The 23,349-nt window shown below is 50.5% G+C and overlaps 1 protein-coding gene across 1 annotated transcript; it reads left to right on the top strand.

The window, feature by feature from the left end:
• The first annotated feature begins 19,689 nt into the window (after positions 1 to 19,689).
• Positions 19,690 to 22,860, top strand: LOC144728988 (uncharacterized). The gene has a single exon (XM_078608823.1). It carries the CDS (start codon positions 19,712 to 19,714, stop codon positions 20,852 to 20,854), a length of 1,143 nt encoding a protein of 380 aa, XP_078464949.1. The 5' UTR covers positions 19,690 to 19,711; the 3' UTR covers positions 20,855 to 22,860.
• Positions 22,861 to 23,349: the final 489 nt, after the last annotated feature.

Here is a 23,349-nt window from a genome sequence, read left to right as displayed (position 1 = left end):
CATGCTCCTTCTCGGCTGGGCTGAGCCGGAAGGGATTCTGTCGAATAGGGGCCGCGTCCCCCGTAGCTATGTGGTGGCGCAACAGGTCTGTGCAGCCGATATCGTACTTATGTCTGCTGAACACGTCAGCAAACTCGAGTAGCAAACCCCTCAATGCTCCCAATTGCACCGTGGACAAGTTAGCAGACCCGGCACACAACGAGTCCAACCACTCTGTCCCCTCATCACTTGGAGGATGCGACTCGACACTAAAATCGGCGTGAGCGACGAGCTGTTCCTCAACGGGTAGCGGCGTGGCGTGAGCCAGCACCGTTAACTGCGTAATTATGGCCGGCCGCGACCCCGTATTCAGGACCATTACGAACGGCTCACTGTCCCCTCTCACCATGGTTTGAGCTACCGCCAAGTCGAGGCCACTTTTGGCCCTGTTAGACGGCCCCAACAGTACTCCCTGTGCCCCCGCACCCACCCCGAGTGGTTTCCTCAACCGAAGGGGTACCAACATTTGCGATCTCGGGGGCACCCGTACAGTCTGAGTTGCCAGCGCCTGCACCGTCGCACAAACTGTGCGTATTTTGGTAGGGCTTGTCAAGAACGCAACCCGCCGTCCCGACGGAAGCTCAATGCAGGCCTGATCTATGAGAATTTTGATGGGCATTTTGGACAAAAAGTCCGTACCTAGCAAACAAGGAACGGCCAGCGATGATGATACAAAGATAGGGCCCAACAATTTGATGTCACCAATGCAAATAGTCGCCCGAATCTGGCTGATGATCCCCAGGGATCCCCCATTCGCCGCATAAAATGGCACGTCCACAGGCAGAAGGGGTCGACTTTGGACGGGAAGAATGTTATAAATAAGGTCCGAAATGATAGTGGCCGACGCACCCGTGTCCACAAGCACCCGGACCTCAACCCCGTCAATAAACCCCGTTACCACGGACGACCCGGCCGACGCAGCCACTATCCTGTGGGCCAATTCGGACCATTCGACTGCTTGCGGGCCGTGTACGGACCCCCCCCGCCGAAGTGAACCCCCGGCACCCAGCCGCGGACCCCCCACCGCCAAGCGGCGACCCGAACGTGCCGCGTATGTGGACCGGGCGTGTGAGGTGCCGCGACTTGCCGGGTTTAGTTGGGATGACTTGTGGGCCTGGTCGTCGTCCCGACGTGGTCCCGTGGCGCGCTGACGCTGGGCCCGGCACCCGGCTGCGACGTGACCCCGAAGGCCGCAGTTGTAGCAGACGACGAGGGACGTCGTAGGTTTCGGTTGCTCCAGCTTGCGGGATGAACGTGTGGGTGAACGACCTCCCGTTCTCCACTCCCCCGGACGCGATACAGCGAAGGCCTGCTCCCGATCCGCAGCTGGCTGAGGCTCGGCGATCGTGGCGGCCAGTGCCGCGTTCCCCGCCAATTTGCAGACGACCGTCGGCTTGCGCTTGAGGACCTCGTACGCGTGAATACTCGTGGCAATCGCCAGGGAGCAGATATCCATTTCGTCCGCCACATTGATGGGGACTCCCAACTCGTGGGCCAACGCCAGCAGCTGCTCCGTCACCATGGCGTCCTTCCCCTCCTTGTCCATGCGGGGAAAAGCTGCGTCCGCCAAGGCGAGCAGCGCCGTGCGATAGGCGAGCGTTGTTTCCCCAACCACCTTCCGCCGATCGTAGAATTGGTGGCGGCAGGTCGAGGGCGGGCCGAACACCTTAGCCATCAGGTGTAGCGCGGCCTGGAGCGTTGAGCGAGACGACCTTGGGGCCAATGTGAAGGCTGCAAGCGCGTCGTCGTCGAGCATCGCTGGCAGAGCGCGCAGGGCAGTGGTGTCGGACCACCCCGACATTTCTTGATGTGCGAGGAACCTTCGGTGGAAGGCTCCCCAGTCGCCTCCGTCTGCCTTGAACGCCGACAGCGCGGGCAATCGTTGCTGGAGGACTCGGTCGTCGCCGTCGTCGGAACAATTTTCCCCCGCGCCACTGTGGTTGTACAAAATGTCGGCTCTGTCAGCAGTCGCACCCTGGAGAGCTCCGGCGCGCGCCGATAACGCGGGCCGCGCTGAGTGGAGATCTCCGGCCACGTGGTGTCCCCGCTTCCCGCCAAACAATGGCGGTCCCTCAAAAACGGCGCCAACTTCATAACTTTTGGCGCGAAGCGCCTTCTGGCGGGAACCCTCCAGCCGCGCCGCCTCCTCCAACCCCGCAGCCGTCCCTCCGCCCGCTGGAACGGAGATCTCCGCCAAAACTGCAGCGGCGGCGAGCAGCAACTCCGCCAGGCGGGAGTGTGCGTCCTGTAGGCTGGTGTCGGAGGCGAGCTGAGCGTCGGCCATCGCCGCGAAGTGCTGCATCGGCGGCAACTCCTCGTCCTCTCCTCCCGAGGTTGGTGTCTCCGGTACGCCGTCGTCTTCCCGATCTCGCTCGTGGGTACGGGTAGTCTTCCTAGTATCCATTCTTCCTGAAGACAGGTTTACTTCTGACGCCAGTTGTAATGTAGTAACTCGGCGGGAGACGACTTCACGGGTAGCACACTCTTTATTTCACCAACTTCGGTTCACAGGCGACTAACACCCACTGTAGTATCTCGGGTGACTAACACCCACTTGGTTACTCGGGTGACTAACACCCACTTGGTTACTCGGGTGACCAACACCCACTTAGCTACTCTGGCGACTAACGCCCACTGAGCTACTCGGGTGACCAACACCCACTTAGCTACTCTGGCGACTAACGCCCACTGAGCTACTCGGGACACAGCCTGCCGGGGTGTCCGTCTCGACTGTGGGTCCCCCAGTCCCGACCCACGTGGGCGTCGGACCACGGGTCCCACAGTCTCGCCTCCGAGCCACACAGGGCCCCGGTCCCTACAAGGACAGCGGGACTAGGGGTCTCGGGGCACTATGTCTTCAACTCCGTCTTCGATCTTCAACTGGTTAACAACAACCCCGAGTGCTCTCGCGCGTCCCCCTTTATACCCCACCTGCGGACGTCGCTGAGAGCACCCATCCTATTTGACCAATCACTGGGCGCTGGCTACGATCCTGTTTTCCCACATCTCAGCGTGCCTCACCACCCACGCCGCGCTGCCCCGTCATCCGTCACTCCCGGCGCGCGCGTCCATACCACGCCCACAACGCGTGCCCAACCCCGCACCCCGTGCCGCCCCGTGATCCATCCCTGTCACAGTCGGCGCGCGTCAACACCACCACTACATATATAAGGACTTGTTTCAGCAGCCTCTCTCTCTCTCACCTGAAGACGGTTGCTTGTGTGGCGATCGAAACATCGTGATCTATGATTATTTTTCTTCTACCTACGTGACTTTACCGAAAGAACCAAAGAGTATGGAATCCTGCAGTCACGAAAGATTCAAATCAAGATTGTTTGCACTCCAATATCTGAACCCCGGGTTCTGAGTATCAGAGAAGTCAACCTCTGTACTGAACAGTCACAACAACGTATACCCGAGTGACAGTCAAGCAAGGGCCACTCTCGATGGTCGCCCTGATGCAATGGGGTTAATTCCACATTCCTATGGCGTGGAGAAGTGCTCACCTTATTCTTGGCCATGAGCCACCAAGAGCCAGAAAATATGCCGGTTCTCAACATGACAGCTTCAGGTTCCCTACAGCTGCAGGTTCTCTACAGCTGCAGGTTCCCTACAGGACTGCTGCAGGTTCCCTACAGCTGCAGGTTCTCTACAGTTGCAAGTTCCCTACAGCTGCGGCTTCTCTACAGCTGCAGGTTCCCTACAGCTGCAGGTTCCCTACAGCTGCAGGCTCTCTACAGCTGCAGGTTCCCTACAGCTGCAGGTTCTCTACAGCTGCAGGCTCCCTACAGCTGCGGGTTCCCTACAGCTGCGGGTTCTCTACAGCTGCAGGTTCTCTACAGCTGCAGGTTCCCTACAGCTGCGGGTTCCTACAGCTGCGGGTTCTCTACAGCTGCAGGTTCTCTACAGCTGTAGGTTCCCTACAGCTGCAGGTTCCCTACAGCTGCGGGTTCCCTACAGCTGCGGGTTCCCTACAGCTGCGGGTTCTCTAAAGCTGCAGGTTCCCTACAGCTGCAGGTTCCTTACAGCTGCAGGTTTCCTACAGCTGCAGGTTCTCTACAGCTGCAGGTTCTCTACTGCTGCAGGTTCTCGACAGCTGCAGGTTCCCTACAGCTGCAGGTTCTCTACAGCTGCAGGTTCCCTACTGCTGCAGGGTTCCTACAGCTGCAGGTTCCCTACAGCTGCAGGTTCTCTACAGCTGCAGGTTCCCTACAGCTGTAGGTTCTCTACAGCTGCAGGTTCCCTACAGCTGCGGGTTCCCTACAGCTATGGGTTCTCTACAGCTGCGGGTTCCCTACAGCTGCAGGTTCCCTACAGCTGCAGGTTTCCTACAGCTGCAGGTTCTCTACAGCTGCAGGTTCCCTACTGCTGCAGGTTCTCTACAGCTGCAGGTTCCCTACAGCTGCAGGTTCTCTACAACTGCAGGTTCCCTACTGCTGCAGGGTCCCTACAGCTGCAGGTTCTCTACAGGTTCAGGTTCTCTACAGCTGCAGGTTCCCTACAGCTGCAGGTTCTCTACAGCTGCAGGTTCTCTACAGCTGCAGGTTCTTAGTGAGACAGCTGCAGGTTCTCTACAGCTGCAGGTCCCCTACAGCTGCAGGTTCCCTACAGCTGCAGGTTCTCTACAGCTGCAGGTTCTTTGTGAGACAGCTGCAGGTTCCCTACAGCTGCAGGTTCCCTACAGCTGCAGGTTCTCTACAGCTGCAGGTTCCCTACAGCTGCAGATTCCCTACAGCTGCAGGTTCTCTACAGCGGCAGGTTCCCTACAGCTGCAGGTTCCCTACAGCTGCAGGTTCTCTACAGCTGCAGGTTCCCTACAGCTGCAGGTTCTCTACAGCTGCAGGTTCCCTACAGCTGCAGATTCCCTACAGCTGCAGGTTCTCTACAGCTGCAGGTTCCCTACAGCTGCAGATTTTCTACAGCTGCAGGTTCCCTACAGCTGCAGGTTCTCTACAGCTGCAGGTTCTCTACAGCTGCAGGTTCCCTACAGCTGCAGGTTCTCTGCAGCTGCAGGTTCCCTACAGCTGCAGGTTCTCTACAGCTGCAGGTTCCCTACAGCTGCAGGTTCTTTACAGCTGCAGGTTCCCTACAGCTGCGGGTTCCCTACAGCTGCAGGTTCCCTACAGCTGCAGGTTCTCTACAGCTGCAGGTTCCCTACAGCTGCAGGTTCTCTACAGCTGCAGGTTCCCTACAGCTGCAGGTTCTCTACAGCTGCAGGTTCTTAGTGAGACAGCTGCAGGTTCCCTACAGCTGCAGGTTCCCTACAGCTGCAGGTTCCCTGCTGCTGCAGGTTTTCTACAGCTGCAGGTTCTCTACAGCTGCAGGTTCTCTACAGCTGCAGGTTTTTAGTGAGACAGCTGCAGGTTCTCTACAGCTGCAGGTCCACTACATCTGCAGGTTCCCTACAGCTGCAGGTTCTCTACAGCTGCAGGTTCTTTGTGAGACAGCTGCAGGTTCCCTACAGCTGCATGTTCCCTACAGCTGCAGGTTCCCTACAGCTGCAGGTTCTCTACAGCTGCAGGTTCCCTACAGCTGCAGATTCCCTACAGCTGCAGGTTCCCTACAGCTGCAGGTTCTCTACAGCTGCAGGTTCCCTACAGCTGCAGGTTCTCTACAGCTGCAGGTTCCCTACAGCTGCAGATTCCCTACAGCTGCAGGTTCTCTACAGCTGCAGGTTCCCTACAGCTGCAGGTTCCCTACAGCTGCAGGTTCTCTACAGCTGCAGGTTCCCTACAGCTGCAGATTCCCTACAGCTGCAGGTTCCTTACAGCTGCAGGTTCTCTACAGCTACAGGTTCCCTACAGCTGCAGGTTCTCTACAGCTGCAGGTTCCCTACAGCTGCAGATTCCCTACAGCTGCAGGTTCTCTACAGCTGCAGGTTCCCTACAGCTGCAGATTCTCTACAGCTGCAGGTTCCCTACAGCTGCAGGTTCTCTACAGCTGCAGGTTCCCTACAGCTGCAGGTTCTCTGCAGCTGCAGGTTCCCTACAGCTGCAGGTTCTCTGCAGCTGCAGGTTCCCTACAGCTGCAGGTTCTCTACAGCGGCAGGTTCTTTACAGCTGCAGGTTCTTTACAGCTGCAGGTTCCATACAGCTGCGGGTTCCCTACAGCTGCAGGTTCCCTACAGCTGCAGGTTCTCTACAGCTGCAGGTTCCCTACAGCTGCAGGTTCTCTACAGCTGCAGGTTCCCTACAGCTGCAGGTTCTCTACAGCTGCAGGTTCTCTACAGCTGCAGGTTCTTAGTGAGACAGCTGCAGGTTCCCTACAGCTGCAGGTTCCCTACAGCTGCAGGTTCCCTACTGCTGCAGGTTTTCTACAGCTGCAGGTTCCCTACAGCTGCAGGTTCTCTACAGCTGCAGGTTCTTAGTGAGACAGCTGCAGGTTCTCTACAGCTGCAGGTTCCCTACAGCTGCAGGTTCTCTACAGCTGCAGGTTCTTAGTGAGACAGCTGCAGGTTCTCTACAGCTGCAGGTTCCCTACAGCTGCAGGTTCTCTACAGCTGCAGGTTCTCTACAGCTGCAGGTTCCCTACAGCTGCAGGTTCTCTACAGCTGCAGGTTCCCTACAGCTGCAGGTTCTCTACAGCTGCAGGTTCTCTACAGCTGCAGGTTCCCTACAGCTGCAGGTTCTCTACAGCTGCAGGTTTCCTACAGGACAGCTGAAGGTTATCTACAGGGCAGCTGCAGCTGACACCACTGCTCATTGCTGGTCAGAGGCAGATCGAGCAAAATACCCAGGAGGAGCTGTCCCAACATTAAAATGAGGCCCTAAATACATTAAAAAGCCGCAACGTATTTCTCTGGTAAATATCAATACCATACTAATTGTCGGCGTCTCAAGGTGGGAGGGAACGAAGGGGGGGGGGAGGGGGGCAATTACCCCATCCCCCCCCCCTCCATCCACCACTGCTGTCGACCACTCCTACACAAAACACGCGGGGGAGCGGACCTGAGACATCTGATGCTGGAAACTCGGAGCGTATAATGAACGGCAACACGCACGCCAGTGGGAACAGCAAGCGCGCGTGCTCCACCGGACCAGGGAGCCGGGGTCGCGTGCGTACGGTGGTGGTGCATGGGAACACGGCTCCACCTACTGGACACCGTGGGGGGGGGGGGGGAGAGCAACTTGGTTGTTTTTGAGTAAAGTAGTGTGACCGCCGAGAGCACATTTTTGAGTCAAAATTCTGAGAGAAGAACTCCATTTAATGTACTTCACCTTCATGGTAACTTGGGTCGCCACTTTTCTTCTGCTGCAGACCCAAGCCAGACACATTCCTAAGTCGGCCTAAATCTATGGAAAATTGTGCAGTATACGGTAACAACAACAGCAAGATGGGCCTGGGGTTTCATTCCCGACTCGGTGGAGTTTATACCCTCTCTCCGTTCTGCGCGATGTTTCCTCTGGGTTCTTTGGTTTAAATGACTAGCAACTGGGGTTCCCACCATTTCCACAGACCCGATCCCCGTACACGTTTCTCAAGTCAGCCGGAATCTGGACAGTCAACTGCAACAAAGGCTCAACACAGCACCGGCGGTACCAGATCTGGGTACAGATCAATTCCTGCCACCGAAACACAGAAACCAATTCCTGCACATTCTGGCGTAAACACGGACAGGTGGCTACCCCTCACAGTAACATGAACAGATAAATGGTTATAAGTGTAAATTATTATTATGTTTCTGGCCTGCGGTGGTTAGCGTACTGTGCTATGAATCCAGTAACCCGAGTACAATTCCCAGCCAAAGCTGGCATCAATGGCGAGTGATATCTGTGTAACGACAGGGTGACACCTGCTGGCCTGGAAGGGGAATCACGGGTACGGACCCGGTTAAGTAACAACTAATTAGAGGAGGAGGTGTATCTGGGGCAAAGGTATAGGGTGGGGCTAGCCGAGATACTCCGAGAACCTGCTCGAAGGTTCCACGAGAGAGCGTGGCCAGAGGCGGGGCTTAGCCACGCCTGGGGGGATATAAGGGGGAGCGGACCCGGGGCTCGTGTGGGGTCTTGGGTCCTGGCTGCGTCCCCGCTCGCCGACATCTCTCTCCGTCGTCCGGCCACGTGGAAGATCTCCTGCGTGGCTTCCATCGCCGTCATCGTCACGCCGCCAGCCAGCGGCGTAGCCGAGTGAAGGCGATGGGACCACGCCGAGTGATGGGCTGTGTGTAGCCAGTAGAGACGTTAATATCGAGTGTTGTACTCAGTGTGAGGAAGAACAAGTGTTGGCCTGTGTTGTGCCCAGTGTGAGTAATGAAGAAGAAGTACCCTCTACACGACGTGTCGCGGAAGTCGCTCATTACATCTGAACAAGTCTGGGGCACCCGTTCACCAACCAGCACTGATCATGTCGGTGTTAGACACCTCGAATGACTGACATGCCATCGGGAGGCCTTCATCCAGCCCAGCAGTGGATGGACAGAATCTTACAAGAAATGCCCTATAGACTGCTGAAATTGCCGTGTCGTTTGCACCGTGCTGTGAGAATTATCAAATCAAAGCTTCTTCATGCTCAAACAAGCATTGGGCTATAAACATCTGTTTTTGGCCTTGAGTTTGTGGTCCCAGGGCGGCAATTCCACATTTCTATGGAAGGGCCAGTCTCCCCAGATGAGAACCACTCCTTTTATCAACCGTGAGGCGTCAGGCAGTATACCAGCACTGTTGACCTTAGATCAATTCACTGTGTGTGTAATTAAACAGTTCACCAATCGCTTTGAATGCATTAAAAACAGTTTTTACCACATCTAATCAGTGAAATATGCAATCGCTGATCGGCATTTTGGACAAAGGTTATTAATCAGTGCCAAATGTGTGCATTGTATTTTAATGTTTCCTTGGGCCTCTATTTAAAATGCCACTCCGCCCAATCAGACCTCCTAGAATAACGCTGCCCCGGCTTGGCAACATGTTTTTAAAATACACTCCCTTGTATATCACGTAAACAGTCTGCCTTCCCACGCGGCAAAGCAGCGCCCATGTGTAAATGGAGATAAATGTATCCCACCGCATAAACTCTTCTATGTATGTTGCACTTATTTCGCACCATACGTAGCTAACCGTGATAATCGGAAGTGCGGGGGAATGACAACAAACTAAACACAAAAAGTAGTAAAAAAATAAGTTATCAATCTATTGTGAAAAATGCTGTGAGTGAGCACCTATTAATAGCCAATAGAGCACACGATGGCGTGCAAATTAAAAACACCTCACAACTTTGGTCATTAACACCACCTTTATCAGCCACTGTCTATCCACTGTTGGATGAAGGCCTCTCCCCATCGCTGCCATCCTTCTTGCCCTAGCTCACGACGATCCACCTCTCCTCGACACAGCGGCCGATCTCCTTGGCCATTCCTGGCAGCGGTCGTCGTGCGGGGCGCGTTCTCGCCTTTGACTGCCACTTCATCGTGAGACGCGACACCACTGCCATCGTCCCCCATCGCGACGTTTCCTGTCCAACAATTCTTTCCTCTAAAATTCTGGCCAACGCCCTGTTTAGGGTGGCCGGTGTTGGCATTGATCCTGAAGGTAATCAAGAACGGCGTCGTTAAATTTTATTGCACCGCACGCAACACTCGGACAAGCACGGATAGCATCAGGCCACAAAATGTTACAGCGTTTACAACGCCATTAAAATCCATCATACAAATTGTCACGTTTGGGTCAAAGAAATAAGCATCATCCAGCTATACTGCTGGATGTTGTGTGTGAGTTGCGGAAATATGTTTTCGTTCAGCAATCTGGGCAGACCCCGCTGAAATTAAGCCCTGTATGAACAGGACTGCAGCTTCCCTCCAAATGAAATAAAGTTGCTTTGTGCAAGTCTACAACTTGAGGGGATGCAGCAGGATAATTAATTCAAACGTCTCCAGCCAAGTGGTCTTAAATTCTGAGCAAAGATATCCCTCGATTTACGAAAGGGATGCGTTCGTCAAAAAAAAACACGTTAAACGAAACGTCGTGAATCGAAACGGCTTTTTCCCATTCACAGAAAAAATATGGTATGTCTTTCGGACAGTCATTCCAACTCTACTCCAAATTAAAAAATATACACCTACAGCCATTTCCCCATCTTTTTAAATCCTTTATATTAAGTTCACTTGCTTGCGCGCTTACGACCGTGCAAATCTTTCGGTCGTTTTTTAACCCACTTCCCGTGATCCAATCGAGCTGACATTTTGCACACAGACTCGTTGTGCGTGACAATTTATTTTCGTGAAATTTTTTTTCCAAAATTTTACACTTTTTAGGACATTTTTTTTTTATATTTAATTACCAATTGCTTAATGGTGGCAGGCAATCATCTGACCCATAGGTGGCAGCCATCTCAAGCCAGAGGATGAGAGGACTCTAGCCGCCACACATATAAAGGATTTATAGTGAAAAACTTTGTTTTTTCGGGTTAATTTTTTTATCCCCTGCTTTTCATGACCGGTTTGGCTTCTATTGAGTGTCTACGTGCAGCATCACAACGGTGATGTATCAGGGCCCGCACATTGCCTCAATAAAATATATGTATAAAATATAAAAACCGATATCACTTTACACAATACATACATAATAATAATAAAGAACTTTAATATTAAATCGATTAAACTATAATAAAAAATAAAAAATTACCTTTTCAGGGAACTCACCAAAAGATCTGCTGCATGTTGGAATGACTGTCAAGGTGATGTGGAGGCGTCACTGTTGCTCTGCAGGGACACGGGGACGCCATCGCGGATGGATGACGACGCAGCCTCCCAGGTGGCTTCTTGTTTGATGATCTCGTGGCGCGTGCCGTAGTGATATTTCATTAACGCGGAAATTCGATTTCGTTAAAATCTAAAAGTGCCCATAATTTATCAATGGCGTTCACGCGACATTTCGTGAACCGTAAATCGAGGGACAGCTGTATGAACTACAGAAAAAAAAACAGTGCTCTACCAAGCTTCCAACTGTAGTCCTCGCATCCTGCCGTTTGCATCCTCTCTACACGTTCCATTGGTACCCAAAGGCGATTTCATTGTATGTCGTACACATCTGATGCCCTATAAATAAAACAGAAGCCTAGCCCACAATGTGGACTGGAAAATACGAGTTTTGGAGGCCCTCAATTGTGACATTCTGATTATCTGCACGTGCAGATGCTACATCGCAACTGCCAGGAAGGCAATGCTGGTAAATGCATGCAGTGTGTGCATCCTCAAACAAAAACAAAAAAATTGCCCTTCAGTGAAATGAGAATAGATGCCAACAGAGCTTTTTGCTCTTCCTCTCAAAAGCCCCAATGTCAATATCGTTTGTTATTAATGCCAAAACCTTACCCGTCACTACGACGGCCGAGGATGACCACCTCGAGATTAATGATAATCATCATCATCATAATCCTGCCGAGATTTCCAGAAAGAGTTCCATATCCGAGCGCGGTTGCAGCGCAACTTTGCGACGTTGAATTCATATTCCAACCCCGGAGTCGCCTTGAAAACAAACCGCCAAGTACAGTATAATGCGCGCAGCATTAGCTGCATGGCGAGACGCGTTTTGGCCGTGATTGAAAGTGCGCTCATGTTTGCCCATTATTATCAGGGTGGAGCAGGCTGTGTGTGTGTGTAGCGCCCGCTGTTTGCTGTTTACACACACAGCGACTTTATCGCCACCACCCAGGCCTCGCACTGGCACGCGCCGCACTCTCCCGTAGCTTAGTGCTCAGCTCTTTGCTCCATTCTCTCTCTCTCTGTCCCGGTTTCGCTGGCACGTTCGGCCCACAAACGGCCTTATCCAGCCTCTCCTCTTCTGCTGCTGCTGCTGCTCTGCCACGTTCTCTGTTTTATTTTCCATCCAAAGGCAAACCTTGGCACCCCGCCCCATGCTGCTAACTGCTGCTGCTGCCGCCGCCTGGTTATCTGTTTACAGCTGCTTGGGAATATTTAGATAAGTTTCTCTCTTTTCAATGACGATATCTTTATATACAGTAATGGTCATATTAAAAAAAAAAACCTTGTTTTTAATTTCTTTCAACAACAATATTGGTAATGTTCCAGTTTTGACAAAAAGTTTAGTTTTGTTTAACCAAGTGAAAATTCACGGGACCAGGATAGAGTCTCATTTGCAAGAGTGAACCTCGGTCACAAAAATGATGAAGCAATACTGTAACATTAAAAAAAACTGTGCAATAATGAAGCATATAAACATTTGAGCAAACACAACCAAATTAAAATCAGAGGAAAAACACTGCATCACAGAATAATTTATGGTGACAGTCTGAGAAGTGAAATTCAACATGTTAAAGACGCGCTGCAAATGAACGGTTACAATGATGCACAAATCAACAGGGCATTGAATACCAAAACCAAATAAAATAACGAGAGCATCGAAACTGCCCAAATAATTAAAACGATCAAAATACCGTACATTGCGGGAGTAACTGATAAACTAGCCATATGTTTGGAAAAACAAAACATCCGAGTCAGATTTGGCTCGGTACATAAAATACAGAATTTGAGAGGGGGGGAGAAATTAATATCTGGTACAAAATATGTATTACCGAAGCAATCAACAGAAGGTGTGTACAAGATTAACTGCATGTGTGGTAAATGTTATGTTGGGCAAACAGGACGAATGATCAGCACGAGACTAAAAGAACATCAGAGAAATATTAAATTCTCCCAAATGCAACTGTCGGCAGTAGCAGAACACGCGTGCCAACAAGGAGACTCAATTGATTTTGATGTTGAAGTTTTGTGCAAAACCAGCTACTACTGACCAAGACTAATTAGATAATCTATCGAAATTGAAAGAAATCCAAATAATTCTAGATTTGATTCTAGATTTGAAGTTTTCAAAATAACTTTAACCGGTTGGAGAGCTACCGTCTTAGTGCTGCGTGGAAGCGAATAGTCAAATAATACATTATTTAAATACATGCCTACAAAGGGCAGCGTACTTCAATAGTGATTACCATTGGTAGGGCTATTTTAATAAACACAATAGACAGGAAGGACAAGTTCAACGGGCTCGCATAATGCGCATAACGCATCATGTACGTTGACTCAGTAATCCCCCCCCCCCACATTGTGCAAGAGCGCAGAAGGGTGGTCAACACATCTACGCCTCTTTATATGGAACGAAACAGGTGGACTTCTCCACATATCTGGCTGTCGCCTGATGAAGCTAGTTGTAATTACTGGCGAAACGTCGTACTCAGATTGTAAATGTTGTGGCTTGGCTCTCCAACACACCGGTGTGCTGTACTAGTGACGAATTGGCACGTTCTGTTTACGTGACAACCCTTACTAGTTGGCTGTGTCGGGTGGTGGCGGGTTTTAACGACACATTTTTATATATGTACGCGATATAACCCAAAAAAAACTCTATTATGAATTGAAAACCGTGCACAAACATAAATGGACAACAACAGAAAATAGTTGGAACGCAATCTGGCTTGAATACATTGCTTTTAAGAACCATTCACAATCACATTAAACATATTTCGGGTAATTATTGCAGTGGTGTGTAAACAGACGAGAGTTGCAGTGGCGTTGTACAAAATCGACAGCTTTGCATCCAACACAAAGCAGGGTGAGCCGTGTTCACCTGAAATGTTTCCAAAAGTAAAACTGTTGGAGTGAAATAAACCACACTCGGCCTGTGCCTGTCCCTTGGGCATACAAAGACAAAGACCCCCCGTATAGCCTTAACAAACTGTAGGGGCAAGTGCTGTTAGCGAGCACCTATGAAGGCCGGAACGGTACACGAGGGGGTGGGTGGGCCAACACCAGGCCCGACCACCTTTGTCTCCCCAATGGCGATGTTTACACACCGCATCAGGTACTCATTTAAGGCTGAGTCGACCTAGGGGGGGGGGCCATGACCGGTTCAGATGACCGTCACTTGTGTTGGCCGTGAGCGGGAATCGAACCCGGGTCGCCAGGTTCATAGCGCAGTGCGCTAACCGCTACACTACCGCTCCTCACACACTGACACACACAGACACACACACACTGACACACACACGCGCACGTGCCAATGATGAGAGTGAAATAAGTGGCTCATTCTACAAGAATGTTGAGGGAAATATCTCCAGATCTCACCATTCTGTTTGGGTAGTGATGCAGAAAACACGCTATAAGTAATGTCTCAACGTCATTCATAGACCCTTGTTTATCTTTACATGACTGAACTAAATTTTTTGAAAGTGCTGGGTTACAACCTGAATTTCCACTTTTACATTTCACTTTTTACAATTTTTCTAAGTTTTAAAAGCTTTAAAAGCAGTCAATAGTCGCGATTGAGTAACATTGTGTCCCTTCACATTTAGAATGTTTTCATCGAGACTTTAGCCCCCCCCACCACATCCCCCCCCCACATCCCCCCTCCCACATCCAATGAGTGGTGGTGGTCGTTTGACCACTGAAGGGAGCAGCAGCAGCAGCGGCGGTGGATGGGAGAATTGAACGAGGAGTTTGATTCCAGGCCGTTCGCCAACCCATAGAGACCGGTGCGGTGAAGTATAGTCAACGAGTGCCTTCATCCTGGAGTGGATTGCTGTGTGTCGGGGTGGATGTATGAAGACATGACCGTTGCCTCATTTGCACACCCATAACAGCACGCGGGGTGCCTTGTGGCTGCGTTGAGAAGGGGGGAGGGGGCAGCAAGGCTGCTGCTGCTGTTGTTGTTGGGAAGCAGACAGGCTGCTGTTGTTGTTGTTGGGAAGCAGACGACGGCGACGAGGAGGCAGGCGAGGAGTGTGCGAGTGGGGCGAGGGCGCCTCCGAGCGGGAGCTCCGGGTAACCGCTGCAGTCCAGGGCGGCGTGGGAGCAGAGCGACGTGAAATTGAGCCACCCCCACCGATTCGTCTTGGCTGATGTCGAGCATCAGCTGCAGTTTAACACTGAGGTGGTTAACGAGCCAGGCGATTTCGTAACGAATAGGCTTCGATGACACCATCTGGATATATCTCTGTGTGAGTCTATGGGTCTCGATGCGAATCTCTCAGGATCTCTATGAGCCAATAACATTTCCGTCTGTCTGTATCTTCGTATGGCGGATGCTGATGTCGAGCATCAGCTGTAGTTTTTACATTGAGGTGGTTAATGGGCCAGGCGATTGCGTCACGAGTAGCAGAGTGCGTCGCTCTGATGACGATGCCCCCTCCTTCGTATTTGTGAATCGAACGTTGAGTGGTCGCTCCGTGTTCCGTGGTCTGTCCTGGGGGATCAGCACAGTCCCACACCCTGAGGGCGACACCCGTAGAGCGACTGGCTTCTTACCAATTGCATCTACATCTCCATCGCATCCACATGCAAATCCGTGTTTCTCTCCTCCAACCACCTGTGATATGTTATGAAGACAGTGTCATGAAACGGTCCAATGAAAATGAACCGCAGGAAATGTACAAAAAAATGTAATAAAGACGACTGCAAACTTGTGGACGAAGATAGAGTTGAGCTCAAACAGAGGTCACGTGCGAGTTGGCTAAACAATGGGAGATGTCTGTGGGAAGGATGCGGCTGGACACACGGTGCAGCGTGGGTACCGAGGGCAGCTGCTGTAGGCGCAGCAAAAACACAAATCCACGACACAGAAAGGAGGAAGAGCTGAGCGCAGTCATTTTTGGAAAACTGAACTTGGTTAATGGCTGCAACAGAGCGATGGGGTCGGAGAGAGGCGAGATTTCCAGTGGCGCCCGTCACCGCCCGCTGTGACATGTGGATCTGAAACAAAGTGGAAAGTGTGCAACGAAGCAGAGCTGGGTGCAATGAGAGATGGGAGGAGGAGCACACGGGTTAGAGAAGACACGGGCAGGTTCGTGACATAATTCAAATTGTTCTTTTAAAGGCCAAACAAAATGCTGTGCTTGGTGACGCTGAATTGGCAAAAACATAAATATTGACAAAAAAATGAACACAGTCGTCAACAACACTGTGTGGCCTGAAAAGGAAAACAAATACAATAATTTTGACTTAAAACTTTCGTGACTGCAGGAATTCATATTCTTTGGTTCTTTCGGTAAAGTCACGTAGATAGACAAATAATACAAAATAAAGTGAATAAAAAATTTAAATCACTAATTTAGCCTATAGCCTGGTTCTTAATCTGAGTGAGTGTACTGGCAGTCTATAATGTAGACTGTAGCCTGGTTATTAAGCTGAGTGAGTATACTTACAGTCTATAATGTAGACTGTAGCCTGGTTATTAAGCTGAGTGAGTATACTTACAGTCTATAATGTAGACTATAGCCTGGTTATTAAGCTGAGTGAGTGTACTGGCAGTCTATAATGTAGACTGTAGCCTGGTTATTAAGCTGGGTGAGTGTACTGGCAGTCTATAATGTAGACTGTAGCCTGGTTATTAAGCTGGGTGAGTGTACTGGCAGTCTATAATGTAGACTGTAGCCTGATTATTAAGCTGGGTGAGTGTACTGGCAGTCTATAATGTAGACTGTAGCCTGGTTATTAACCTCGGTGAGCATACTGGCAGTCTATAATGTAGACTGTACCAGAATCAGGCTAGTCTTACATTAGTGGGTTTTGTTTATTATTATTTTTATATCTACGTGACTCTACCGAAAGAACCAAAGAACATATATATATACAATAAGGCGACGTTGTGGGCAATGGCCCTTCAGATACGTTTCGCCAATTTGTTTTATTTAAACATTTTAATGCCACAGTTCCTACACGAGAGTGGGCTAGGGAGCATGACAGCGGCCATGGCTTGAAACGACGCTGGTCAGGAGTCATCATAATAACAATGACACAGAGCAGGAGCGGAACGCGTCCGAGTAAACAGGACCACGTGTGGAGACGGAGCGCTGAAATCATCCCGCGGAGCGTGCCCGCTGGTCGATGTGAAGAGGATGGCGCCGCCCAATGGCTATCCACGCTAGGGAATGCGAGCACGCGGCCGCTGAGCCGCCTAAGCGCGCTATAGAATCTGTTCGCGCGCCGCAACGGCCACAACGGCAGTGGACTCAGTGGTGACAGCCAGAGACAACTTCGTCTCATTCACGGCAAGCTCGCCTTGTGGTTGTTGTTGTTTAACAACGACGAGTGGACTCTGTGGTGACAGCCAGAGACAACTTCGTCTCATTCACGGCAAGCTCGCGTTGTGGTTGTTGTTGTTGTTTAACAACGAGTGGACTCTGTGGTGACAGCCAGAGACAACTTCTCATTCACGGCGGCGAGACGGGTACCACGGCAAGCTCGCATTGTGGTTGTTTTTGTGGTTGTTGTTGTTTAACAACGGCGAGTGTAAATAACACCGCGGGGGGCCACGTAGCAGGCTGGAGAGGGGCCGTGGGTGATGCGTGCGGCTGTGAGCGGCGATTTGGGGTGGAAGGATGTCTCGGGCGAACAGCATCACCGCTCGTCGATGACCACGATGATTATAATAATTGATCAGTGCCGAATGAAGCTAGTGCGGGGCCTGTAGCATGTTATTAAGGGGTCCTAAATTAAAAAAAAACGCAAATATAAAATGTTTTCACCTTGCATACTAAAGTAAATTAGTTTTTTCATTTGCTATACAGCCAGATAATACGACAAATCGCTAACCTTAAACACCCAGTCGTTCATAAAAGTTGAAGGCAGTATAGTACTATAGTAATAGAGCGAGTGCAGCATCACTGAACCGGAATTGATAGCTTGAAAGCATTTAGCGCGGGGCCCTTGAAAGTGCGGGACCCGTAGCATCATGTGTAGCTACGAGGATAATCCGGCACCGTCATCATCGATGACGATCATCATCATCGATGACGATCATCGTGGACCGTGGATCCGTGAGGGTAGTCGGGCAGGGCGGACGCCGCGAGACGTCTGGCGGGTGGCTCTGCGTGGTTGTAGTCTGTGTGCAGGGTTCGCCGGGGAGAGCTTCGTGTTTGCTTTGAGCAACTCATCCGTTACACGTCCAAAAGTCCTCATCGCGTTCACTGCGCTCGCATCGAGTAGTGAGTGGCGAGTGTGGCAATAGATTTCATTTAGATTCTTGTGCAGTGTGTCCAACGCTGTGCGGGGTTAGCTAACGTGACGACCGCAGCTACTAGAGGCGCTACAATGTAATGTATATTTAATATACTGTACTGTGTATACACTCTACTGTAATCCGCTCTGGAATCATAACCGTGGAGTTGTGCGGGGTGAACCGTTAAATATCACGTAGATTATGAAGTCACCGTAATCATAACAAAAATAACATCACATTCCCAGCCAAGGCTAACGTCAGCAAAGTGTGGTACCTGCCCTGGGCTTCCTCTGGGTCGACTCAGCCTTAAACACGTACCCGATGACCGTGTGTGGAGAGGTAGACTCGATATGGGCCTGGTTCTGGCCATACCAACTCCACCTGTGCTTGTGTTCACCAACGCCCCCAGGTGTTTGTGGACAGATGAACAAGTTGTTCAAGATGGGCGAGAGCAGTGACTGGTTCTCGGCCTTTGTTGGTTACTGTGTAACCCCCTCTTGTTGAATTTTGTTTCAACCGAGTAAACCCCTTGGCTGACCCAACGTGGCTCTAAGAAATAAACGTAATGAATAATGAACATCAACCATTAAAATAAATTGGGTTAGATCGCGTAAATTTGTCTGTGTCGGGTGGTGGCGGGTTTAACGACTATCGATCACGAAAGTCCACGTGTTGTCCTAACGAGCTAAGTAACTGCAAAGCGAATTAAAAACAATGGACGCTCTGCACGCGTGACGAAATGTGTTCCCGCTCGCTGGTTACTCCTGGAAGCCACATTGTTTACGATGAATTTGGAATGGTCTTTTATACCGTTCTCGGTTACCATATGGATTTACATTTTATCGTAGTTATTTTATATTGGCAGATCCATACAAGGTTATTCACCAATGACTCTCACATATGATGTAATTTCACACGTTTATAGATCACCTCATGTATGGAAGTTTGTAATTCGCTTGTTTCAAAGGTGTTGCAGCAAAATGGCATCAGATTATATACATTCTGAAAAACAATGTTCAATTGAGTCTACCAAATGTTAGTGGCATTTTTTTATGATTACAGTTTTATTCCCAGACAAAGAGTTTTATCAATATAATTGTAAGTGGGCTTAATTACAATGACATCATACCTAAATAATCCAGGTACTTTTTGAAAGAGTGTAATGATAAAGCCAGTGGAAAGCAGACTAGTCGGAGATATATAGGTATACCTGAGACTGGATGTGGCAGCGTATCTCTGCAGGAGCAGCTAACAATATTCCCCGCACTGTGAAAAACCAAAACTGAGCACTGAACAAAACATGAAAAAGAAACAAATAAAAAAGCAGCAGAGGCCAGGCTAACATCATGCCTAGAATCAAGAATGGGGACATTTGTAAGGATATAGTCAAGTAGTCTAACGTGGGTTAAGGCTAGACATAGGACTGTGGTCTGGTGAGTGGTATTTTAATTAGGGGTAGAGCTATGGTCTCTGGTTAATGTGGGAGAGTTGGACACAAGGCTGTGATCTGGTGAATATCCTTATGGTTAGTATTGTTGTGGTTTGGTTAATGTAGTTTTGGTTAGTAGGGCTGTCTGGTGGTTAACTTGTGTGGTTAGGATTAGTGGTTCGTTCGGGTTAGAGATATTACTTACTCCACATCTTAACATGTCCCTTTCTCATTTTTGTTCACTTTCACTTTCAGTCTTTAAAAGGCCCCATCGTCCCTGCACCTGACAGCCAGGAACATGGACAACCCGGCGGTGGTCATGGACAATGGCTCCAGTCTATGCAAGGCCGGCTTTGCCGGGGAGAACGCCCCACGCTTTTGTGTGCCCTCGCTCGTGGGCCGGCCCCGTCAGAGGGACACGATGCTCGTCAGCCGTGGGCTTGACGACTCCGGCGGTAGCGGCGATGGTGGCTTCTACATAGGGAGACAGGCGCTGTGCCGGCGCGGCGTGCTCTCCCTCCGCTACCCAGTGGAGCGCGGCATCGTGACGCGCTGGGACGACATGGAGCGCGTGTGGGCCCACGCCTACGAGGCCGAGCTGCACGCGAGACCGCAGGACCAGCCTGTGCTCCTGACGGAGGCTCCTCTAAACCCCCTGGAGAACCGCGAGCAAGCGGTCCAGCTGCTGTTCGAGCGGTTCGGGGCACCAGCCGTCCACGTCGCCGTGCAGGCCGTGCTGTCGCTCTACGCCAGCGGCATGGTGACGGGGCTGGCGGTCGGCGTGGGCGACGGGGTGACGCACGCCGTGCCTGTGTTTGAAGGTTACGGGCTCCCGCGCGCTGTGCTCCGCTCGGATGTAGCCGGGCGAGACGTCACCGATAACCTGGGCCGAATTCTCGCCGAGAGGGGACACGCATTTGTGAGCTCGGCCGAGTGGGAGATTGTGGCCGACATCAAAGAACAGGTGTGCTACGTGGCCGGGGACTACGAAAAGGAGCTTAGACGGAAGCCAGAGGAGCTGGCTGTCGACTACAAGCTGCCGGACGGTCAAGTCATTACCCTTCACAACCAGCGCTTCCGGGCACCCGAGCTTCTCTTCTCGCCCACGATCGTCGGTCTGGACACACCGGGAATCCACCAGCTGGTCTGGAAAAGTGTCACCCGGAGCGACATCGATCTACGCAAGAGCCTCTACTCCAATATCCTGCTCTCTGGGGGATCCAGCCTCTTCCCTGGGTTGGACGAGAGACTGTGGCAAGAGCTGGCAAAGTTAGCGCCACGCGGAGCTCCTGTCAGGATCTTTGCGCCACCGGAGAGGAAGTACTCGGTGTGGATTGGCGGCTCGATCCTGGCATCCCTCTCTACCTTCCAGCAGATGTGGATAACAGCGCTTGAGTACAAGGAGTTTGGGCCATCGGTCGTTCACAGGCGCTGCCTTTGAACGATGGTTGCCCCTCGATCGTGCACGACTTTCTGTCGAGGCTGCGTCAATGACCACTTCATTTGTGTATTAAAGAAAACGCAGGCCAGTGACAACCTGCGTTGAGATAACCTGGGCTAAGATAACCAGGTTGTAGGTTGCTGTTGAGGCTTTGGAGAGAGTTTAGCTGACTGCAGCGTGACTGTGACGCCGCTAGAGGGCGCTATAGCAGTGCTCCTGAGATCGACGCAGCCCTGGCTGGGTTTGCTCATTAACTTATGCTACAAGAGCTTTGGGCGTAAAAGATTAAAGAACATTCGGAGCGATTAAAAAGTGTGCTGCTTTAATTATTTGTAAATAACTTTTCTTTATATGAATGGAGCGGTCGCGCACTGTTGGATCCCAGCACGGCCAACATCAGTGGCGATCAATATGGGAAGCGGTACTTAGGCCTCCCCTTCATCAACCCAAAAACGTGAGGTATGGTCAAACAACCCCTAATGCTGACAGGTTGAGGAAGCCTTCATCCAGAAGTGGATTAACACATTTTTGTAAATATTGTTCACTCTATATCCTATGAATACCCACATCGATATATGCCCACAGCACGTACCCACAGTTGCACAAGAGCTCCCCTTATTACTACACTGTATTTCATTATAGTTGGCTTAAAGTACTGTAATTTCATTTTGGGCAAAGGTTATATTGTACATGAACAAAGATCACCCTTATATAAAGCCTTAACCGACTTTTAGGGGTAGTGCTGTTCTCGAGCACTTATGAAGGCCGGCTCAGCACACGAGGGGGTGGGTGGCCAGCACCACGCCCGGCCGCCTTTGTCTCTCTAGTAGCGATGTTTACACACCACACCAAGTACTCATTTGAGGCCGAATCGACCTAGGGGAGACCCAGGACCGGTTCAGATAATTGATCCTGGTGTTGATGACCGTGAGTGGTAACCACTACACGACTGCTCCCCAGACACTTATCCCTGTTTGTGCTTACTGTGAGTTATGACTTGGACTACGGGCACTGTTCATTAAACCTGAACTATTAAATAAAACTCTGTCCTGTTGCTAAAGTCGATCATATTCCTGGGTGGAATGACAATGACCAAACGTGTGACTCGTGTGGCAGCACGCATTTACATCGTAGGAGCGAGTGCCCCAATGCAGCTGGAATGTTCACGCTGTTCTATTCCACGTGATTAATAACACCGCTCTGTATTCCAGCACTTTTGCAAGGTTGAAAGCATTGTTGATCAACGATCTCTCTCTGCAGCAATGGGTCACGATAACTCTCGTAAACATGGTCCAAATGTATGAAATATAAGGTCGTGTTGCTGAGAGGTGTGTATCGATAGTTAATGTTGCATGGTATTGAGTGATTACTGTGTGGCGTTATCTTGGTGTGCTGCTCTGGGACTGTTTTGCTGCCTTGCCCAAGCTTGATAAATCGGACTTAACAGTACAACTAAAACATGTTTTATTCATATTTAGTCACTTACGGTTCTCTCTATTTTGCACTCCTATTGTTTTTTTTTATTGTTTTTTGTTGTAACCCGCTGACCCGCTCCTACTGGACATCTGTGAAAAAGAGCTTCATAGCTCATCGTATTCCTCCTGCAGTCTAAAGATTCTGATTGTGCCCACCATGGGCACCATCACCACTAGCAATGTACAACCACCAACACCACTACAGCCACCACAAAAACCAAAGATCACCCGGTAGCCTTCAAATCAAGATTCTGATTAATGGGGTCAGCCTATGTCCTCTATCTCCAGGCGTTCCTCCTCTTGTCTCTCCATGCCTCTTGTTGGCACCTGCCCCTCGCCTTGTGTTCATCAACATCAGCTCAATGTCACAGCCAGGTTGTACGCATTCATTAAAAAAACTAAATACTTTCTCTTTTATTACAAATGTAAGGTTCCGACATGTTAATTTCAACGAGTAACGAAACATTTTAACTGACGCAAAATTCAAAATGTTAAGTTAATTGTAAATAGGTAAATCAACACATTAAAGTATCAACGAGATTCCGACACGTGTCATCGTCGATTCATGTTCAACGCGGGTTGGGGCCTATAGCCCCAGGCACCAGACCTGCCTTGCCTATTTTCAGTGCCTAGGTTCCCGCGCCTCCTGGGGCAGGGGACTCCGGGTGAGGGCGGGGTAAGTTCGTGGCACGCACCGCCACCAGCCAGGGCGTGACGTCCCCCGTAGTGGGCGACCCGTTGTGTGATCTGGGTTTTATTGTGGGATGAGAATTGGCCCCGGGTAACAATTTCACACACTTGCCAGGGTTCTTCCAAGGGTAAGGTTCAGAATAGCAGCACGGCCTTAAACTCGAATTCACGCCGGGATCATCTTTCCTAGAAATTGTCCGCGTGCCCCGCAGATAATTCACATGGACGCACATGGCGAACGCGTTGAAACCTCAATTGGAAATGGTTAAGCCCCTAATTAATACATAATTAAATCTAACTACGGGGAGAGATAACGAGTTACAACGCCCA

The sequence above is a fragment of the Lampetra planeri genome, chromosome 30 (assembly GCF_965212315.1).
Source record: "Lampetra planeri chromosome 30, kcLamPlan1.2.h2, whole genome shotgun sequence".
Lineage (NCBI taxonomy): Eukaryota > Metazoa > Chordata > Hyperoartia > Petromyzontiformes > Petromyzontidae > Lampetra > Lampetra planeri.
The sequence above is the reverse complement of the archived record's forward strand: the minus strand, read 5'-3'. Positions and strand labels throughout refer to the sequence as shown.

Bases quoted from the DNA above. Each gene is read 5' to 3' on its own strand.
- LOC144728988 (XM_078608823.1), top strand. From the start codon at position 19,712: ATGGACAACCCGGCGGTGGTCATGGACAATGGCTCCAGTCTATGCAAG.